Raw genomic sequence first — 22,245 nt, forward strand, 5'->3', positions numbered from 1 at the left:
CTAGCATGTGTCCCCAAATTCTGAAGTCCAATTGATTCAAATCATGAGATGATGCGGCCCATTCAGAGATGCTGACTAAACGCGGAAAATTTTCCTTACATCCCTTCTGAACAATCGACGTCTTATGTGTCGGTGCTGAATCCTGATGAAATATTCTTTTCGAACTAATTCTTTGGCACAAGGTAACAAATGGTTTTTAATGACGGGTTATAAGTAGTACTCTCTGTTGATATTAATTGTTTTTAGTGGATAATGCTCCCCGAACCATAGCTGGAGTATTCTGAAATCGTTCCACTCCTCTTTTATCGGCTGAGATACATCAAAGTTATTCATTTTTTCTTGTTTAGATCTGTCAATATTGTCGGAAATATTTTTGCGAGACAATCCGTGAATCTTCTGTGTTTTAAAAGATCACTATCCAAAGTTAATTGATTATTTTATGCGTAAAGACTGGAACGCGCAAATATTGGTCGACTTCAAATTGGTGTATTTCTGTTAAAAATGTATTGAAAAAAAATTGAAATGCTGCATTCGGTAGTTGAATGTATATACAATGGTTGCTAACAAAGAGGTACATATGAGGTGGAGCAGTAGGCAAAATATATTTGTAACAAAATATAGTGTCGTCATTATTTGCGTTCAGTATGGAATGCATGTGGAAGAAACAAAACACTTTTAAATAACTCACGGTTTCACGATGTTATGACCCAAAATTGCTCATAAAATCTTGTTAATGATGTTTTTTAATAGATGACAATTGTATTGTGTGGGGGATCTCCGTAGCCACATTGATTGCGTGTTCGCTTAGTAAGCGATCGATCGTGAGTTCAAAACTCAGGGATAGAGATCGATTCATCCATACAACTGCTCTGTTCTGCGAGACACATCGGGCTGCTGTTCTATTAATAACTCAACAATGATCATATCAACTGTCTCCGCTGCCCGGTCTAACTGGATAATGGAAGAACAGAAAGAATACTCTTACGCCTAAATTGCTACTGTGTAAATGTGTACCATATGCAATGGTATAGAAGGAAATACTCTAACGCCGAAAAATGGCAACTGTGTAATGTGCTAATTATAGATATGATAACCATGTGACATGTATACGATTAAAATTCGACTCTGTTACAGCTAAAATGCTAATGAGCCTGAAATAAACAAATGGGTTAAAAAAAATTGTATTGTGTGTTATATTCATCCTTTAAGAGGTATTTTTAAACCTCTAGAATAGCAACATTTTCAATGAAATGTTGTTTAATTTATTTTTTTCCCAAATCACATATACCGACATGGTAAGCCTTGAAAATATCGTCAAGTTATCGCGAAAATAATGAAAATTTGTTTGTTTCTATGAAGATGAGAGAGTAAAAAATACACACAAAATATCACTTTTATTCATCTTCTTTAACATGATTCTACATGACACTACACAATGCCATATTATCCTCATATTCAGCGAGAGCTCCAATAAAATATATGTTTTTAACTGATGAGAAACTTACTGAAAATAGCGTTTTTACATGGATATGGAAGGCAATTGAATGTAAACACAAATATTGACGTCTAGATTCGAGAAGTAGCTGTGGCAGCGCATGCTATCACGCGCACTACGGTCGCAAATACTGCCATCTGCTACACCTATAATTCCTGCTCATGGGATTGCTATTATGAGTTATCGCTGCTCTTCAGTTTTCAAAATGACGTCCAAGCAAGAGGAGCAGCGCGCCAAAATTTTGCTCGCGCAGCAAGAGAATCCGACGTTCTCGCACGCCAAGTTGGCAAAATTGCTGGATGTGGCCAAATGGACCTTGACAAAGTGTTCGGGGAGCATCTGTCGACCGCCCCGAAGCCTGGAAGCGGCGGCAATCGTAATCCGGACGTGGCAGAGACGACGAAGAAGGTGGTGGTCAAATATGAGTGGAATCCTAACCTCTCCATCCAGGACGTCGCTGGCATGCTCAATGTCTCTCATACTACTGTGCAGAGAGCCAGAAAAAGGTGAAGGTGGCGAGCCGAGATTACAAACAAAACACGTCGGCAAAGCATCGGTCCCGAAAGCTGTATATAAATCTGCTCGCAAAGTTCGACTGTGCCGTCATGGACGACGAAACTTATGTGATTTCAAGCAGCTTCCGGGACAGGAGTTTTATGCCGCATTAGGAAAAGGTAAGGTGGCCGAGATTTTCAATACCATCAAACTATCGAAGTTCCCGAAAAAATACTTCGTCACATGCACATGTGGTCTAAAAAGCGGCATTTTCATCACTACGAGAATCATCAATCAAGAGATCTAGGTCCAGGAGTGCCCGGAAAAGCGGCTACTACCTTTCCTAAAGCAACATACACCCAGGTTTTTTTTACGCGGGGGATACGTACCTCGTAAAAAAAACCGCGTAAAAAAAACCGCGTAAAAAAAACCGCGTTAATAGGAAAATCCGCGTAAAAAATACCGCGGTAATTGGAAAATCCGCGTAAAAAAACCGCCTTAATTCGAAAATCCGCGTAAAAAAACCGTGTTAATTGGAAAATCCACGTTAATTGGAAACTCCCCGTAAAGAAAAAAAGGTCACATAAAAATCCTCTTGAGAATCGTGATGGGGTGCGGCCTACGCTCTGAGGGAGCTTGAAAGGGAGAGATATGAACTGAGAGAGAGAAGTGATGTTGCTCAGGTTTACGCGCAAAAATCGCGCTTATTTCATTCCTAAATGTGATTGATGCTATGCATGAATTTCATTGTGTGTGGCTCTCGACGAGCGGACTTAAATACATGTACATGAATCTTTCTTCCCCCAGCCGTTATGTGAGGTTGGATGAAACTTCGTTGCACACGAAGGTCGTACGGAGGATTTCTGCTTCGCAGTGGTGTGCTCATCAACCCATTCTTGCACAAGCTTTATGCTATCTCGAGATACTTCTTCTTGCACTTGCAGATTCATCAGCTAGCGACCCAGCTTGTATTTCTCCTGGAAATGCTTTCTCTGCAGCGCTAATTGCCTCTGTTCCAACTCTAACTGCTTCTGGTCTAATTCTTTCTGTTCTGTCAGGCATTTGCGTTGCAAAATCTGTCCTCCGACTTGACGTGGTCGTTCCCATCGAAACTGGCATAGGCGGTGGTGAACAACGCAGGCAAATTGAATCTGTGTTCGCTACAGATGCATCGAACCTGGCACATAGGTGCGGCACTAATATCCGTCAATAGCACTAAGTTCCGTCATATGGTCTCAGGAAGCATGAGGGACAGATTTGATATTGCTCAGTTTTTTTTACGCGGTGACCGCGTTAAAAAAACCGCGTTAATTGGAAAATCCGCGTAAAAAAAACCGCGTTAATTGGAAAATCCGCGTAAAAAAAACCGCGTTAATTCGAAAATCCGAGTAAAAAAAACCTCGTAAAAAAAACCGCGTAAAAAACCTGGATGTAATAGACCTGTGCTGTTCTGGCTGGACATTGTGAGCTGTCTCTATGGGAAAAGGCAATCGAGTGGTACGATGCGAACAACGTGAATATGGTACCCAAAGACCAAATAGCGCAGCGAGTAAAATTATGACGTCTTGTTTTAGAGCTGTTGAATTATAAGTGATTCGCAAAAGTGTTTTGAAAAATTATTTCTACATTAGAAAGGTTAGAAAAACAAAATTTCACATTGTGGTAAGTATATTACGAAAAATTTAATGATATAAATGTTGTAATTTACATTGTTTTACATGACAAACGATGATTGGCGGAAGAAACGAAAAAGGGCATCATTCCATCCTGTGCAAACATAAATGGTACGGCAACATTATCTAATGTTCTTTCGACCGGGAACAAGTTTATAATAAATGTCTTAATTATTATAAAAATTATAAAGCTAGCTGGTCACGGGGATGAAAAATTGTAAAGGGTTGTATCTAGGACACGACCGCATATTTTCGACGTAAAACTACGCAATAATATTATGCAATCCACTTGTTCACCACTTCGAACATTATTTTAGAATGCATCGAAATTTTTGTAATAGATTATGTTCATCGTTACAAATAAATTTGATGAACATACTTTTACGTTTGATATGATGCCTAGGACTACCAAAATATGTGAACGGATGAATTGTCAAACGATCATTGTATTCTACATTTCCCTCTGAAATTATTGCACATCTCATGTTTACGTAGTTCTCGAACCGTGAAAGTTCATTCACCTCTAGTATCTGAAATGCCGATTTTCCCAGGTTTCTCAATTTAAAAGTACGTTTTAGGGAAACATATTCCGATCTGCACAACGACAATCTAGTACAAAAGTACTCAACACCAAAAAATACCCTCGACATGTATTTGCAAAGTGCCCAGGCACATTAATTTTGAAGTCCGTGATAGGGAAACACAGCTCAGTGGAAAAAATACCCCTAACTTGCATGTTTAGACAAAGCAAATTCCCCAGGCACATTGATTTAGAAGTCCGTGTTAGGAAAACACAGCTCGGTGGAAACAAAAATACCCCCGACTTGCATGTATATTTGCAAAGCGGATTTCCACAGGTACATCGATTTTGAAGTTTGTGTTGGGGAAACCGTAAATCGGGCCAATCAAAACTTGGCGGTTAGGGCGTTTAGATAACGCTTGACATTTTACAATTATTCAATTGTTCATCTCATGAAAAATAAAATTTTATTAATTGTGATAGACGCGTAGAAATATTACCTATCATTTGATGCAAACATTTTTCCGATCTGTTAAAAAAATGTTCGAGTTATAAGCATTCGAAATACGGAATCGGAAAAAAGGAAGTTCATCCAGTTTTCATTAAATTAAACCGTTTAGAAATTAGCGAATTGTAATGTATAGCATAGCAAACAAATCTTAGAGAATTTCCGATTCGATTGGTATGCAAATCATGAGAATTCGTTCACAGTGAAAATAATTATTAACGTTAACTTTATTTCTTAAAAACGTGACCTGTTTTCTGATTTGGCACCCTTCCTGAAAGACGTAGTTCTACGTCAAAAAATTGCCGAGTTCATTTTCAATCGACTGATTTCATTGAAAGTATGAGTATAAAATTTTTAAAAGAATCTTATGTACACTGCTTTGATTGTATTTTTTTCCCATTTCATTTACAGAAGTGCAACGAATTCTCTCAAAAGCTGAAGTTCCATCACTTATCATTCGAGATAAATTTCCTGCTGTCAAAAGTGGTGTAGTACGTTACCTTGCGGATGCAGATCAAAGTCAAACCTTATGTCGTTTATGTCAAAAGGTAACCAGAAGCAAGTAATGTCTTGAAGAAAATCCTTGAGAATGGATGCTTGTGTTGCTTTTACCGGTCTGAAAATCTGCGAGCGTCATTTTAACGACACTGGTGTTGTTACAAGTAAGTTTCAAGTCACGCACTTCTTCCTCTTCTTCTTTTTGGCTTTAAGAGACTTAAGCTTTTCAGTTCATTCGTCTCTAGAAGACACGCACTGCTACATGAGACTCATTTTACTATTCCATTCAATTCTTCTAGTGAAACCGTTGTATCTTAGACCAAATGCTATATGCAGTCGCAGAGTGAAGAAACTCATTGAACATTCTTAGCAAAAACCTCAAGGACGGACTCCTTGCCGAGATTTCTGAAGAGTTTCTCTAGTAAAAGAGCATAATAAAAACTGAGATGAGACAAATGCATTATTGGAAATGTTGGAATTGAAACACAGAACCTCATTTCACGTTGGTCAATGTACGTTAGGGTGGCAATGGATGTATGGGAAAAATTTCATCATAGAATTTAAAAAACCGACCATGTACATTTTGTTCAATGGTCCAAAAAATGATCTGTGCAAAGTTTCAGCTCGATCGGTCAAGATTTAGGGGTGCCTCAAAGCGCCCAAAGTTTTGATTTTTTGATCCTCGAAAATCTTCCAAGGGGGGAGTAAAGAAACTTAAAAAGCATGAAACGTCGAGATCTGGTGTCATCTAAAAAAAATTTGGCCGAAAATCGACTTTCTGGGACTAACGGTGCTAATTATTCGTTCAGTTTTCCTGAATCCTGAATCTGAATCTGTTTTTTCAACGACAGTTTAATTTAGAATGTCGCATAACGCAAATAAAAATGGTTCCAACTCTTGATAACATTAACAGCCTGCTCAAAGTGTTTGTCAAAACTCTCATTCAAAGTGTCGTGACTGTTCTCGATACTGAAGTGAAAATTGAGTGCGATTTATGGCGTTTGTTTATGGTGTTAGATTTTGCCAGCTCATACGAAGTGCGACGAAGGGTTTGCCGAATTATTGAAAATGTTACATAAGCCTCCTGTAACATTTTCAACAATATGGCAAACGAAATTCAGGTTCCCATACAAAATTTACGACAAATGAGTGGCTGAATCAATTTTATCGAAAATACGAACATATGGCTAGTTCAGTGGTCTAGATATGCTACCTCGCTACCTCGATATATTGTAAACAAAATTTGATGTGGGTAACTAAACAGCTCTGCCACGTTCTATTCAATTTTAGTATTTCTTCAAACAGCTAATAACAGCGGATGTTTTATAAATTTATAAATTGATGCGTGCACTAAATAATGATATCAATTATAAAGAACTCTGATATTAATTGACGCTTATTTTCTTCAGAACAGATAAAAAGGTGTAGGGTAAATGATCTTGGTTGGTTGGTGTTTGACATATCATCGACACGAGTTAAAGTTTGTTGAAAAGCCCCAAGTCTCTAGTCGCTAATACTACCATAAGGTGTAGAAAATATTCAAATTTTTATGTTTTTAATGATTTTCATCAAAGAGGAATTATGACCATGGTTTGACCACCTCTGATCATGGTTTGACCAAAAAATGATCATGGTTTGTCCGGTTTCAGAAATCATCATTTTTGAATGAAAACATTCGAATTCTCAAGTAGATGTTGCATTTATCATTGCTTGAGTTTACTGTCATCATATTGATCCATTCATAATTTGGGCTTTCTTCAGAATATTGCCTTTATTGTGCATTTTAATAGTGTTCACCTCAACACAATCAACACAAAGAAACTTTATTTCTGTTCCACGCGACGGACAACATAAACAAACTGCAGCGCGCCAAGCGGTTGCCATAGTAAGTATGTGGACAAAACAACATTATTGTATTGGACAACTCATGATCAGAATTGAGTTCACAAAATGCGTTAATTTAATGATTTTTTTAATTAGAATCTTATACAAATGGCATAAAGTTTACAATATTTGTAAGTGTTATAGTCCAGAAAAGGTCTGAATACGTGCGAAATAATCATCTGTTGATCGATTAAAAGTTAGCTCAAATGAGGGGCGCATTGACACAAATAAAAGGTGTATGTTATAATCCTTAAAAAATATACTATAAACTACTGTAAATCATGAAAAGACAATTTTATTTATATGTTTTGAAACATTCGAATACCTAGTTTGACAAAGGTGTGTTCAATTTGAGCATTCAAAAAAGTGGACAAACCATGATCATATTTTCGACTGGACAAACCAAAATCATTTACCTTATTTTATTTGCCCAAAATTTTAGACGAAGCTCCCATTGCGCAATGGTCCTGGAGATGCATTTAAGTGGAAATTAGCAAATTAGCTTTAAGCTCGACAGCTATTCTCTAGACAAAAACTGTCTGAGACAAAATTGTTACATATGATAGAGCGCTCATTTTTATGTTATCAAAAAAAGGGTGACCAAAATTGTCGATAAAATAAAAAATATAACTTTCTTATTTTTATAGGTAGAGGCAAACATAGTTCGACAATGTTGTAGTCCCTGTTATTTGAGATATCTTTGAAGAACAAAGTTTTTATCTATCTCTTGAAATAACCGATATAGCGCCTTTTTTCTAAGTTACGTTAGGGTCACCATGAAAAAAAATTCTTGCTCTAACATTCATATTTCAAATTCTTCATACAAACTGTCTTCGAAAGACTTTCGGAACTTACTAATACAAACATTTTGCGATGCAGAATTTGTCAATATCTTAACTTAACTCAAAGTTATTGATATTTCTTCCCAAAAACACACTCTATTCGTTTTCGTTTGTTTGTCATTTGAAAGTACAAATCTCACTCTATATAATATGCGATTTTCAAAACTATGTTATTTTTCGTGTTTGAGTAAATTAAAATTGAAATCATAAGTTTTTTGATGAAAATCCATCAATAACATTGATCAGGATTAAGATATTGACAAATTCTGCATCGCAAAAAGTTGGTATTGATAAGCTCTAAAAGTCGTACGAAGACAGTTTTGATGTAGAATTTTAAATATAAAAGTTAGAGCGAAAAACCCGTTTTTTCATGGTCATCCTAATGTAACTTGCGATGCAGAACTTGTCAATATATTAATCTCACTCCAAGTTATTGATGTGTTTTTACCCAAAAAATCATGATTTCAATTTTAATTGGAAACTCAAACACGAAAAATAACATAGTTTTTGAAACACACACCATGTAGAGTGAAATATGCTCTTTCAAATGCCGCTAATAAAATTTGTTTATGTTTGCCACAGAAAGAATGACAAACAATTGAAGAGAGCGTATTTTTTGGGAAGAGATATCAAAAAAATTGAGTAAAGTTGAGATATTGACAAGTTTTGCACCGCAAAATGTTTGTATTAGTGAGCTCTAAAAGTCTTTCGAAGACAGTTTGCATGTAAAATTTGAATTATAAAAGTTATAGCAAGAAAACAGTTTTTTTCATGGTGACCCTAACGTCACTTAGAAAAAAGGCGCTTTATTTAACCAAGACCTGAACTCATCACGAATGTCCGTTAAATGATGAAAAAATCGAATTAATCTACTTAGAAGTGATATAGTGCATTTCAGCAGTATAAACGGACAGACCCTCAACTATTTTGATTTTGGTTCCAGTCAGCTTCTAAACAGTCCACATTTACATGTCATTTCGATTTATAGACGCAGGGCATTCCTTAGGAATAGATTAAACAGACTTTTCACAGTCCATCTCACTCCCACTGGCAACTGTTTTGCCTGAGAGACAATGGAGGTATACAAACTGTGCAACCTGTGCAAAATTTCACCTCAATCGGACATGATTCAGGGGTGCCTCAAAGCACTCTAAGTTTTGATTTTTGACCACTCAGGCTAAGTCCCAAAAAGTCGATTTTCGGCCAAAAATTTTTTTTCGTGATAACACCAGGGGTGGCATTGCGCATTTCGAAACGAGTAACTCGTTTCGAAAAAAATCGAACTCAAATCGAATTGGTTTTAGAATTATGTATATTTTTCAAGTTCATATTTTCGGTGTATTAGATTTAGAGCAAAATTTGTCTCGTAGAGAAATGTAAAATCTTTGGGTTCGTAAACAAAGCTGATCAAAGGCATGTCAAAATGGTCGGAACGAACAAAGATCACTCGTTTCGAAATGCGCAATGTCACCCCAGATCTCGACGTTTCACGCATTTTTAAGTCATTTGGCATCGAAAAAAAATCGAACAAATTTCCTTTAGAAGATTTTCGAGGATCAAAAAATCAAAACTTTGAGCGCTTTGAGGCACCTCTGAATCATGTCCGATCGAGCTGAAACTTTGCACCGATAATTTTTTTGGACCAATAAACAAAATGTGCATGGTCGGGTTTTGAAATTTGACATGACCATTTTCGCTGCCACCCTAATGTACGTGAACCAAATATGCAACATACCATTAATTATTATTCAGATGAAAATTAGTTGTCATAGAACACGTTCGGTTTTTTTAATCACGATTAGAAAACAAATTTTCGTGTTTCGATCAAACGATCACAATCAATTGAATGAAAAAGGTCTCTTATGCCGTCTTATTAAATTAATTGAGTTAAAACTTCTTTGACATTTTTTATCGATACAGAACTAAAAACGAGTTAAGAATATTCATTTTATACATGTAATTAATTTGAGATGATTAAAGTTTAGTAGTTATCACTTGGGAAAACCAAGGTATATTATCAGTACTCAATACAATACAATACAAGTACTTAATACAAACCCCGGATATGAGAATGACAATGTTCCCGCACTTAACTCTCATTATGAAATCTTACATCCACATATATAATACCGACACGAAGAGTACTGTTAGCATACAACAACCAAAATACACCATCTCAAAAACTCACCTGGGAACTCTCGGTGGTTACCGAATCGCTATTGCTCAGGCTGGTCCCAATGGCGTTGCTGCTGAAGGGGCTCTTTCTTTGAGACTGACGAAAGCTGTGGCTGCTCCCACTGGAACCGGTACCGGAACTGGTTCCGGAATTGCTGCTGCCAGAATTGCTGGTGCTGGCGCCGCCAAAGTTTCTGTTCGAGCTAAGCCCATTGCCGAAGTAATCATTTCTCAGCGAACCACGCGAGAACTGGAAGCCAGAATTGGGCTGGGGTGTCGCTGAGAAAGGGCGTGGCGATATTTCGTATAAGTCCGCGCTTCTCGGTGTCTACATCCGCGAGGAGAAAGGTTAGTGGAGAAAGAAAAACCCAGTCTTGAAACCAAACACGGCACACAAAAATCAAAACTTAAAACTAGTGAGTCGTTTTAGGTTGGACGGCATTTTGGAATTCGCTACCTATCAATAATGCAACAGATGACGCATCAACGAGGCAGCGAGAAGACGCAGGGGAATAGTTTCACCTGGTTCATCAATATGCGGCGCGCGCTGTTTTCGTTGAGCTGTAAGCTGCCAATGAAATGTTTACAGCGCTATACAAGCCCAGGAGAAATTCGCTCGATACTGTGTGTTCACGGTTGCACAACAAAAACGCATACCAACCGATCACTTTTCTGTAATAACTCACGAATCTTCGCTTGATTGATCGGAAACGTCTTATTCAGACGCATAAACCGAGCGACGTCAACATTACATCAGAGGAATCACATTCCTCGGAGAATTGATGAAATATTCGAGGGAGATATTATATAATTTGGATACCCCTATCTTTTTCCCCTGTTCAAAATACTGACATACGGTCGTGTGCTGCGATCGTTCCTACTAATTTATATTCATTTAACTTCCGACAAGTTCTCCATTTATCCTGGCAGAACCGACCACGCAACAAGCTCGAACTTATTGCGCCGATCGCGTGTTACATTCACTTCTGGGTTCACTTGAACCAACGGGAACAGTAATAGTTGGCGAACGCGCGACATCGAGTTAGTTTAAGAACAAGTTCTCACTCAATTCACATTTGTTTTCGTATGCAGGAATGTGATCTCGATTGCGAAACATGGTGCGCCGGGACCAAATTACACCGAGGCGTGGTGTGTCACAATATTAGATACTACGATACATGAGCCCGGAGTTTCAGGATAGGCTATCGACAAACACACTTTCACTCTTGCTGTGCGGCAGTTAATTGGATGGAATTTCGTAGCCAATCGATGTGCAGAGCTTAGGAATTTTCTGCTCTACATGTAGTTCACTTTGTGACCAGTGTGACCGTTACCACAACGATCAACGATGGGTTTTTAATTTATAGATTTCCTAGCTGACCCGGCAATCTTCGTCCCGATCAAAATTTATTTTTGGTTATCAATATCTTCAAACATTCACGTTTTTTTGCTATGTGCTCGTTCATGGGTCGAATCGCAGAACTGTTCATTGATTGATCCTCTAATCAACCCTAAATTACCTTCAACTATTAAATTCCTAATACTTCTAACAAAACTCCTCTTTATAATATCAGATTATTTTCAGACACATTTCTCGTTCAAGATTTTTCAAGCACTTACAAATAACATGTTTCTCCGTTACATGGAATAAATTTTTCATACAGAAAATATTATAGAATAAAGACAGTCCTAAATCGGACAATTCCTTCCTCGAGTTCTGCTCTTATCCATTCCATTTTTATTTATATAGATGGAAGAAGATGTAGGAGTGCGTTTTATCACATTAAAACCCATTTCCACTTTCGAGCAAAGATCAATTTCGTTAGCGCAAACATCAAATGAACTAACAACGCTTGTCACTATGTGATTGTAAAACATATGGGAATTGATTTTTCGAATTTTTACATTTTTCGTCAGATTTTCCGAAAATTTTCAATTGTCATGTTTGGTTGCAATATGGTTGATTGAAATATGTGTAATATTTTTCTGGGACCCCTCTCCAATCCAGAAGAGGGAGGGGTGTCATACCATCATAGAATCATAGAAACATTTCTCGTACCCAAAAGCCTTTACATCCCAAATTTGGCTCCATTTGCTTGATTATTTCTCAAGTTATGCAGAAGTTTGTGTTTCATTTGTATGGCAACCTTCTTCCCCTTAGAGAGGGGGTAGGTGTGTCAAACCACCATAGAAACATTTATTGCCATCCATATACCAAATTTGGATCCGTTTGCTTAATTAGTTCTTGAGTTATGCAGAAATTTGTGTTTCATTTGTATGGCAAACCAAATCTCCCAAAAATGACTTTCTTCAAAAATTTATTACTTTTGAACTACTGGACAGATTCAGATGATCGACATATAAAATTAAAGCCTACTAGCTAGCTTTATTTGAAAAAATAACACATTTGCCAATTAATTGGATTATAATCACATACATCCAGTCTAGTCATATAGAAATGTTGAACGAAAACTGAAAACATGTTAACTTTGAAAAATCATAACTTAAAAACGAAAAATAACACCTCTCTGGTATTCGGATATATTATGTAAAAACCTCAGATTTCAGGGAAAAATATAAAAAAATATGGCGCCCTTGGTACCGAAACGATGTAAGCTATAAAAAAACAAATATAATCAATAATTACGAAAACAAAATCCTTTTTATACAGAGTATAATAATTTTTCACACAAGACTAGGTCATTGACTTTAATTTGATATGTCGATCATCTGAATCGGTCCAGTAGATCAAAAGTTATGTTTTTTGTAGTGTAAAAAATGGGAAAAAATGATTTGTTGGACCATCGGTTAACTTTGAAAAATCATAACTCAAAAACGAAAAAAAACGCTTCCCTGGTTTCGAGATATGTTGTGTGAAAAATCCTGAGCTTTCCAGAAAAAACATAAAAAACTATAGCGCCTCTGGTCCCGACACTATGAAAACAATAAAAAACGAATACAATCAATTATAACGAGAGCAGCATTCAAATTTTCTGCAAGCATAGTATTTTTCAAAAAAGACCAGGTGATTGGCTTTAATTTGATATGTCGATTATCTTAATCGGTCTAGTAGTTCAAAAGTTATGATTTTTTGAAAAAAGTCATTTTTGGCAAAATGCGAAAAAAAGGTTTTTTTTTGGACCACCCTCAAATGGAAATGGTCACCCTACTGAAAAAATAAAAATACGGGTCTAATGTTTTGCGATAAAGAACAAAACTACCACTTTCCACAAAAATCTGAGAACCAGTATATCGGTTTGGCATGGAATGGCTGTATATAGTGCGATTCACATACAACATCCCCGTCACGTTCACGTTCCGTCACGTCACGTTGCGTCAATTATTCTTCCTTGGAATTCCTATTGAAGCATTCACATACACCAGCAACGGCAAGTCGAAGTTCCCGTTGCCGGTGTATGTGAATGTTTGCATAAGAGCTGCTTGGAAGAATAATTAACGCAACGTGACGGGACGGAACGTGAACGTGACGTGGATGTTGTATGTGAATCGCACTTATAACGTAATATAACGTTTCATCCGAGCGTTTAAAAAAACTGCTGCTATACGAGCAGCCCTGGAAAGTGATTTTGCACCATGACAACGCTCGGCTATATGTTCAAATAAATGGTAAGAAGTAAGTCATGTTCACCCAAAAAGTTTTGCCTGCTAGAGTGATAAACGTTCGTTTGACCGATTTTCGCAAATTTTAGAAATATTCGGAAAAAATATCAAAAACGTGTTTCTAATCCGGGTTTCTTTTGTCGTAGTGGTAGGGTAAATGATGATAGTTTGTCCGGTTTAAGGTATTTTCACGCAACTAGTAAATGTAAATCGATTTTTCTTCATTGAAATCACACATAATCAAGAAGAGTTTGGGTTTATTGAAGAGACCCAAGTCTCTAGTTGCTAATAATACCAAAAAGTATACAAGTTATCCAAAAAAATTTAACGTTTTTCTTCAAAGAGAAATTACGTCCACCTCTGATCATGGTTTATCCGAAAATTATCATAGTTTGTCCGGTTTAAGAAATCGGAGATCTTTAGAATTCAAAAAAATTTTAAATTTTTAAATGAAAAATGTTTAACTTTGAAGCAGATGTTACATTGCTTGAATTACTGCCACCATATTGATCAATTCATAATTTGGACTTTCTTCAGAATATTGTCTTTCCTTGAGCATAGTTAGAGTGAATAGCAATCAACACATCAACACATCAATCAACTGCCATAGTAACAAAGTGGACAAACCAACATCAAGACATCAAGACAAACCAAGATCAGAAATGAGCTCATCGAGATGCATTGATTACATGATTTGAATAAATAAATCTAATACAAATTTTGTGCAAGCATGATGTTTACAATATATCAGAGTGTTATAATGCAGGAGAGTTCTGAATACGTTCCAAATAATCACCTGCTGATAGATTAAAAGTTAGCTCAAATGAGGGGCGCATTGACGCAAATAGAAGGCGGATTTTATAGACCTTTAAAACATGTGAAGTTGTAAAAATATCCTATAAATCATGAAAAAGATCATTTTATTTATATGTTACCTGATTTGACATAGGCGCGCTGGACTAGAGCATTACAAAATTGGTCAAACCAACATCATTTTCCTTAGTACACCTGATATACTAGTGGTTTATGCAACAACATCGATTGAAAAACATTGAAAAGCGATTGTGGCGATCATCCTAATGCATCATTCACCCGCATGCGACATTCACCCGAATGCAACATTTACCCGAAGGTAACATCTACTCAAATGTACTATTTATAACTATTTTTGAGTAAAAGGTATTTATTTAATCCTGATAATGGTGATTAAAATGGTCACATTCATACATTAACTGGTATCCAAAAATTCGTATATTGCGTTGGTAAAGCAAAAACGAGAGAGAGAGAGAGAGAGAGAGAGAGAAAGAGAGAGAGAGGTTGCGTACGTTAATATTATGAAAAGGATAAATAGTTCACTTTTATATTAATTAAATTATTAGTTTTGTATGATTGATGGACTTTCAAATTCGATTATAAGCATTCCCGAATGAAAAAGAAAAAAAATATTTAAGAAACTTAAAATGTTGTTAATAATTCTGAAAATAAATTAAAAACAGTTGAACACCACCCGACAGAGAAGCTTATTTGTCAAAAAAGGGACAATTTTCTGTATTTATTGGAACATGAAATTTACGGTTTTCAAATCCAATTCAAATATTTCGAGCAAAAAAAACATGAAAAAACAACTCAGGTTTAAGATGGAAAAGGAAAGGAGACGGCACATTAATTGTACCTACATTAATTTAAAAAATGACATAGCGAAGTTTCCAGCATCATGTTCTACTTTTCCGTACTTTCAGAGTGATCCCAAACGATGACGGCTATACCAAATATTGATATGTTTGATGTATGCATGTCTTTTGTTGAAATTTGACAATTCAGCTAAACAGATTTCTAACCATTTTTCATAGTTTTTCATATCACTTGAAGAAATCTTCCAATCGCACACTAAACGAACCTGCACATCCCTCATTTTGTAGGAATATGCGTGCATAATTATGTCTCTATTTCGGTTTTGACACTTGGTCTTCAACTATCAAATGACATCCAGACTTGTGTTATTATATCTACAGAATAATCTGTATTTCTACAGATTTTTGAGTTCCATACAGAATTTACAGATTTTTTGAAATAACGTTCCAGTATCAGGCATGGCTTGATATCAATGATGCTTTTGACGTATGACTACGTCTTTCATTTCTATACCGAGGTGTAAAATCAAAGTTTCGAAAACGAAAGCGTTACGCCGGAGACCGAGATTTTGAGCGTTAATAGCTCCTAAACAACTGAACGAAATGGTATGATAAACACTTCATTCGAAAGATAAAATGTCTACGCGTTCTATACTTGTTACTTTCTGATCCAAAAACTTGTTTCAATAGCCTTAAAATTGCTTTCAAAACAGGCTATTGAAATCACCAATCGGTATATAAGCGAGTGCCGCTCGTAAACCCACTCAGTTATAATTGAACAGCGATTGGAGCATGTTGTCGCTGTTGTGGTGAAGCTCTTCATTTATCATGAAAGCGCGGATGAACAGTGTCACCAAGAGCCTGTTTGTGCACCTTAGGCCAGAAGGGAATCCATCAGGAGGAGAGTGATGCCACAAACGGTTCCCCGGGAAGATCTCGAAGCAGCCGCTGCACACATACATACACGAACGGAATTCTTTCCGTTTGGATGCCGTTCAGCATCGAGAAAGATCCGGAAAATAATCTGCCAGTTCCTCTAGGAATTTAAAAATACATTCATGTGAAAGAGATTATTTGAATGTTTTCTATCCATGTAACACTGTGACACTGTATGTTTCAATCAAGTGCTATTAACAGATGGTTATCGAGTTAGCATTAACCACTGGTGGGCCGATAGTCCTACGTCACCCTTGCGGTTATACCATAGATATAACCCACTTCCTGTTTTTTCATCTATGAGTCATCTATTTTTGACATTCACATGTAGCGTGAAACTGTAGGGGAAAAGACGCAAAAGTCTGCGTATACCAAAGGGGATAGCGTTACAAAAATAAATAACGCTGTCTGTCCTTCTCTCGCTCAAGCAAGTTGCGGAGTTCAAAAGTGCGCTCATGCTGTCGTGAAATTCCATTCTAAATAATTTCTTGATGGATTTATAACATTTTTGCAACAATCGATTCGGACACTGTTTAGTAACTTATTGCAATATCTGACACTGAAACACTGAACTTATTAAATATTTGCGTAGTTTTTCTATATTTTTTACAACACTCCCAAACGCATTATCCCTTACGAAATAATCCACAAATTATGGGTTCTATCCCAGAAAACGAGACGAACGATTATTTCGTCTCGTTTCGGCTTCAGTCACTGTCGAGTCAAGCAAAATATTTTATTCCAGTACACGAGTTTCATTGTTTTTATTCGGTAGACTGGATAGACTTCTTCCACTGTTTCTCGGTATGATCAGTGATGTCAGATGTTAAGACAAGTTTTTGTTTTGAGAAAAACAATAAACATTCCTCAAATTGATCAATCGAGACTCTTTTCTCAGTGCCAAAATACAAAATCATAACAAACAGAAATTAGTTTCATATAGCTCTTGGTTTTATTGATATTATTTTCAACCAGGACTATACAATAAAGTAGTCCAGTTGTTTTCACATTCATAAAAATAAACTACAAAACATCTAGGTACAACGAATGAAACGCATAAATCAGGTACAACGAATGAAATGTAAATCAGTAAAAAAAATTGGTATATAAAAAATGCTCAAAAATTGAGTCTTGAATTATCCATTTTCGTTTAATGTGGTGTGAAGACATTTTTCGTACCGTGATAATATAATCAAAACAGTCACATGGCATCCCTGGATATGAGTTCAATGTTCACATTTGATTGTGTTGTTTGGAAATGGCTCATTTGAAAATCTGTAAAATTTTCCAATCGCTGAATTGAGTTTGATGGCTGTATGGTTTGCATGGTTACATACATTGCTTATGCAAATCTAATTTAGCTGTGAAACAATTTCTGAAGATAAAAGCGGAACAAAGGAATACCGATGCTTTAAACCAACAAGGTCCTGATGCTGACGCCGAAGCATCTGAAGTTCGCGAAAGACCACTTCGATTGGATCGGTCCGAAGAAAGAAAAGCAGTGGCGAAATATACTGTGATCGGATAAGACGAAGGTAAACTTCATCGGCTCGGACGGAAAAGCTTGGGTCCATCGTCCGACAGGCTGCGCTTACATGCCACAGTATACCACGAAGACATCCAAGCATGGAGGAGGGAACATTATGATGTGGGGGTGATTCTCCCGGTTACTGGATGGATAAGATCATTGATCAGTATTTCTACGCCCAAATCCTGAGGGGATGTTATGCTGCCACAAGCCGAGTGGGAGATGTCCTGAAATAACAGTTCTTGCAGGATAACGATCCGAAGCACACCGCTAAGACCGTCAAAAAATGGTTCCAGGATTAAAAGTCGACGTCATGGAGTGGCCAGTGCCGTCACTGAATCTGAACCCTATACAGTGGTAGACATTCGTTTAGCCACACCCTATTTTTCCTCAATATTTTTTAAAAATAAGTCAATTCTTTGTACAGATTTCCTCATAAAAGACGATTATTGTTTATTTTCATCGAATTCATTCTAAAAAAAAAGTATAAATTCAATTTTTGTTTTCTAAGTAATTCAAATATGTGGAATCAAGGTGGACATTCGTTTAGCCGCATCCTAAAATTTCAATAAAAGAAAATTTGTGCGGCAAATTTCGAGTCCGATCGGTTGCTAATAATTAGTATGTCCACCTCCATTTCGGATCACTTTGAAAACTCGATTTGGCATCGAGTCAGACAGCTTTTAAAGTGTTGCCATATTGATTATAGCCCAACATTCCTGAATAACTGCCTTGAGACTGGAAATGTTGTCAAATTGTCATCCGTTAGCATAGACCATCTCGGCCAAGATTCTCCATAGGTTCTCTATGGGATTGCAATCGATGCCTTCGATTGCTTGGAAACGTGGATCTATGCATAATCCTGCTGAAAAAACGACATCCTCGGTAGCGTTATTCTCAATATGGTCAATAAAAACGTCCTCCAGTAATTTAAGATTCGGGTGAAAATGAAATAAATTAGAAGCTTGCTGTGATAGGAAACGGCTCCCCACACTGTCAAACTTCCGCCCCCAAAGTTTCGCTTCGATCTCACGACATGCCGTTGACTTAAATTGTACCAATAGCAACTGTAACAGTCCGGACCATCCAAATTGAACTTTTTTTGCCGGAAAAGACAACATTTCTCCATTCCAGTTTCCATTCCATGTATTGCCAGACGAAAATGAGATGATTCTGCTTATGGGTGGCGGTCAGTTTCGGCTTCCCTTGAGGTTTCTTCCACATGATGTTTGGTGACTCATTCAAGATGCGCGCAATATGCCTCTTCGTTACTGGAACAACAGATTCTGCATTAATGTATGAGCAGGACATCGTTTCCTGGTTGCTTCGTGTCTTATTCGACCTTCAAGACGCAAAGTAACTTTGGTGTTCCCATTTGTTGGTCGTTATATCCCATATTTCTGGCATTACCACTTTCTTAGATAAACCAATTTTTGTTTCGATCGAGCGATTAGAAAACTTTTGTTCACTGAATATCTTTATTATTTTCCGCCCCTCTTCCGTCAATAGAATACCTTTCACCATTTCTTTAAATTCTACGTAAATCACTAATCTGACCAACTTCTTACGTTGCACATCTAATATTATCTTGTAAATTGAACATTCCCAAGTATTTTTTCAAAAAAACACAGAAAAAGGCTTGATGATTATGCGAAAACTCGATTTTTATGCCCTGCGGCTGAACGTATGTCTCGGGAAAAAAACGACGTTTGAATGTTTATATCCAACGATGCCGATGCCAACCATATCAACTTACGCATTCACATTCGATGGTCTTATTCCTGATCGGAATTCTCCAACACCGAATCGTTTCGGTTACCGATACCCAATTATCGTATCAAGTCACTTCCTGCCTAAATAAAACAAATGAGTCTGCGCTCTCTTAGCTGCGCGATTAAGCTAGAATGCGAGTTGAACCATTACAATAAAGAGACAACGAACTTTGAAACGGTCATAAATTTGTTTTTGCTCATTTCTTGTTCTCCTTACTTTAGCTTCAGTTTTATCAAATCAGATCAACTTATTTTTTCCCTTCCCAACAGTGGACCTTCCTTCCATGGGGTCACCCTGGATTACGACAGCCATTAGAGCAGAAAAAAGACCAATCACTCCAGTCCAGCGTTCATCGGTTTTATGGCGATCTTTCGGGCGTTGTATCAGCGGCCAGTCCCATACACCGGTTAGTATAGTTTTTCCTTATTGGATCGGCTTCACTTTTTTTTTACTCTTGTCTCCTTTATACCGAACCAGATAGCCGGCTGTTGCCTCTCCCAGAGCCGCCAACTAGTAAACGTCCTTGAATAGTTGCTACTGCTGTCGCTTGTTTGGCAAGTTTATGCCAGTCGCTACCACACTGTGGGGTGTGTTGAAAATAAAACAGCATTTTAATTCTTCTGTTTCTGTTGTCACAGCAGCGGGAAAAATGAAAACAAGCACACAGAATAATCTGCACAAAAAAATATGTGCAAAAAAAGGTTCAGCACACTTCAAATCACTCTCGAGATCGGTGTTAAGTGGTTTCCTCAAGGACGCAATGTCACTGTGGAGCAGGATCTTCTGGCTGCAGCAGCGAAAACGACCGCACGATTCGACTTCCATGGATCAACCATCATAGAGGCAGTCGGACTGTCATAAAGTAACTCCACCCATGCTAATCTGAAGTCAGCATAATTAATACAATAAATCATCAACTAGAGGTTCTCATCCCACCGAAATTATCCCCTCCCCCCTGTTCATTTGACTTTTGTGATCCAGGAAATTCGAAGCCATAATCCCTCCTAATTGGGTACCTTGCCAATCTCGCCAACGCAGTACGACTCAAGCGGAATGAGATAATGGCGCGTGCAAATGGCAAGTGAAGGCAAGTATTTTTTTTTTACTTTTTCCGTTTTCGCTATGAGTTAATTAACAGGTAGGTTTGGTCGAATGAAAACAGTTTGCAATAATCTGAAAATACCGAATAGGGATGGGTTAATCCAGGAAACACAAAAGCTAGTTGCAAAAGTGTTACTCATGCTCATGCAAGACCGAATGTATCCGTATTAGGGTGCCAATGAAAATGGTCATCTCTAAATTCAAAAAAATGTTCACCACTTCGAAAAAATACCCTATGCCAAATATCTGCTCAATCGGACTTCAGGGAGAGTTGCGCAAAGCGGTCAAAGTTTGAGTTTTTTGAAAATCAAAAAATCACCCAAAGGAAGAGTGAAGGAAATCTGGGTTTTCGAAAAAAAAATTTTGATGCCAAATGTCTCAAAATTGCATGAAACGACGAGATCTAGTGTCATCTCGAAAAAATTTTTTTGTCAAAAATCGACACTCTGGGACTTGGTTTTTTTTTCGGAATACGAAACGAAAAGTATGGTTTTGGGTGCCAATAAAAATAGTTATCTCGATTTTTTATTCGCAACTTGTGACGAAATGTTGATTTGCACGATAATATACCCTATGCAAAATATTAGCTCATTCGGACTACATTTACTGGTATCACAAACGTAAAAATTTTAATTTTTTTTTTTAAATCACCGAAAATCGAGGTTTAAAAAAATTGTTGACGTAGGATTACGTCTTTCGGGAACATATTGGGGTACAAATTGAAAATCGAAAATCGAGCACATCGTGAAAATTGTCCTATTTCAAATGCTTATTGCTCAGTCATTTCATGATGAATTGATGAGATTTTTTCGTCAATCGATTTCGGCACTCAATAACATTTTTTTACACTAAATAAAATAATATATTTCATGAAACTAATTTGTTAAGATACCTGTAAATCTCATGCAATTTTAAGACATTTGGCATCAACTTTTTAATAACCCAGATTTCCGGTGATTTTGCGGTTTTCAAAAAACTCAAATTTTAACCCTCTACAGCCCAAGCCCGCCTTTAGACGGGCTTCGCGGATTCTCTTTTCGAATTATTCAGACATTATTTTCAATGTTCACCCCAACTAGAACGTCTTTAGAATATTTTCATCTATCACACATACACATTGTTTTTATGCTGGCAGCTTTCTGCTAGGAGTATTTTATGTTGAAAGTCAGAAATTCGAGATAGAAGTGGAGTAGGTGTAATAAAAAACTTGGGCGGTGAGGGTTAACGTCTGCGACACCAGTAAATGAAGTCCGAGTGAGCTAATATTTTGCATAGGGTATGTGATCGTGCAAATCAACATTTTGTAACAAGTTCCAAATGAAAAATCAAGATAGCTATTTTTATTGGCACCCTAAACTATACTTTTAGTTTCGCATGCCGAAAACTAAAAGAGTGCCGATTTTTGACAAAATTTTTTTTTCAAGATGATATCGACGGTTCATGCCATTTTAAGACATTTGGCATCAAAATTTTTTTTTTCGAAAACCCCGATTTCCTTTAATCCCCCTTGGGGTTTTTTTTTCGATTTTCAAAAAACTCAATTTTGACCGCTTTGCGCCACTCTT

General features: G+C 37.1%; 1 protein-coding gene across 2 annotated transcripts in view; it reads right to left on the reverse strand.

Moving 5' to 3' along the window:
• The window catches only part of LOC129777737 (mucin-2), a 169,407-nt gene that overhangs the window by 26,678 nt on the left and 120,484 nt on the right, over positions 1–22,245 (reverse strand). The window contains exon 3 of one of the 2 annotated variants that reach the window (XM_055784193.1): positions 10,104–10,418. The exons of the other annotated variant lie outside the window; for it this stretch is intronic. Within the exon in view, the coding sequence (XP_055640168.1) occupies positions 10,104–10,418 (315 nt within the window). The remainder of the gene's footprint in view (positions 1–10,103; positions 10,419–22,245) is intronic. 2 annotated transcript variants of the gene reach the window in all.

This window comes from Toxorhynchites rutilus, chromosome 3 (assembly GCF_029784135.1).
Source record: "Toxorhynchites rutilus septentrionalis strain SRP chromosome 3, ASM2978413v1, whole genome shotgun sequence".
NCBI classification, from domain to species: domain Eukaryota; kingdom Metazoa; phylum Arthropoda; class Insecta; order Diptera; family Culicidae; genus Toxorhynchites; species Toxorhynchites rutilus.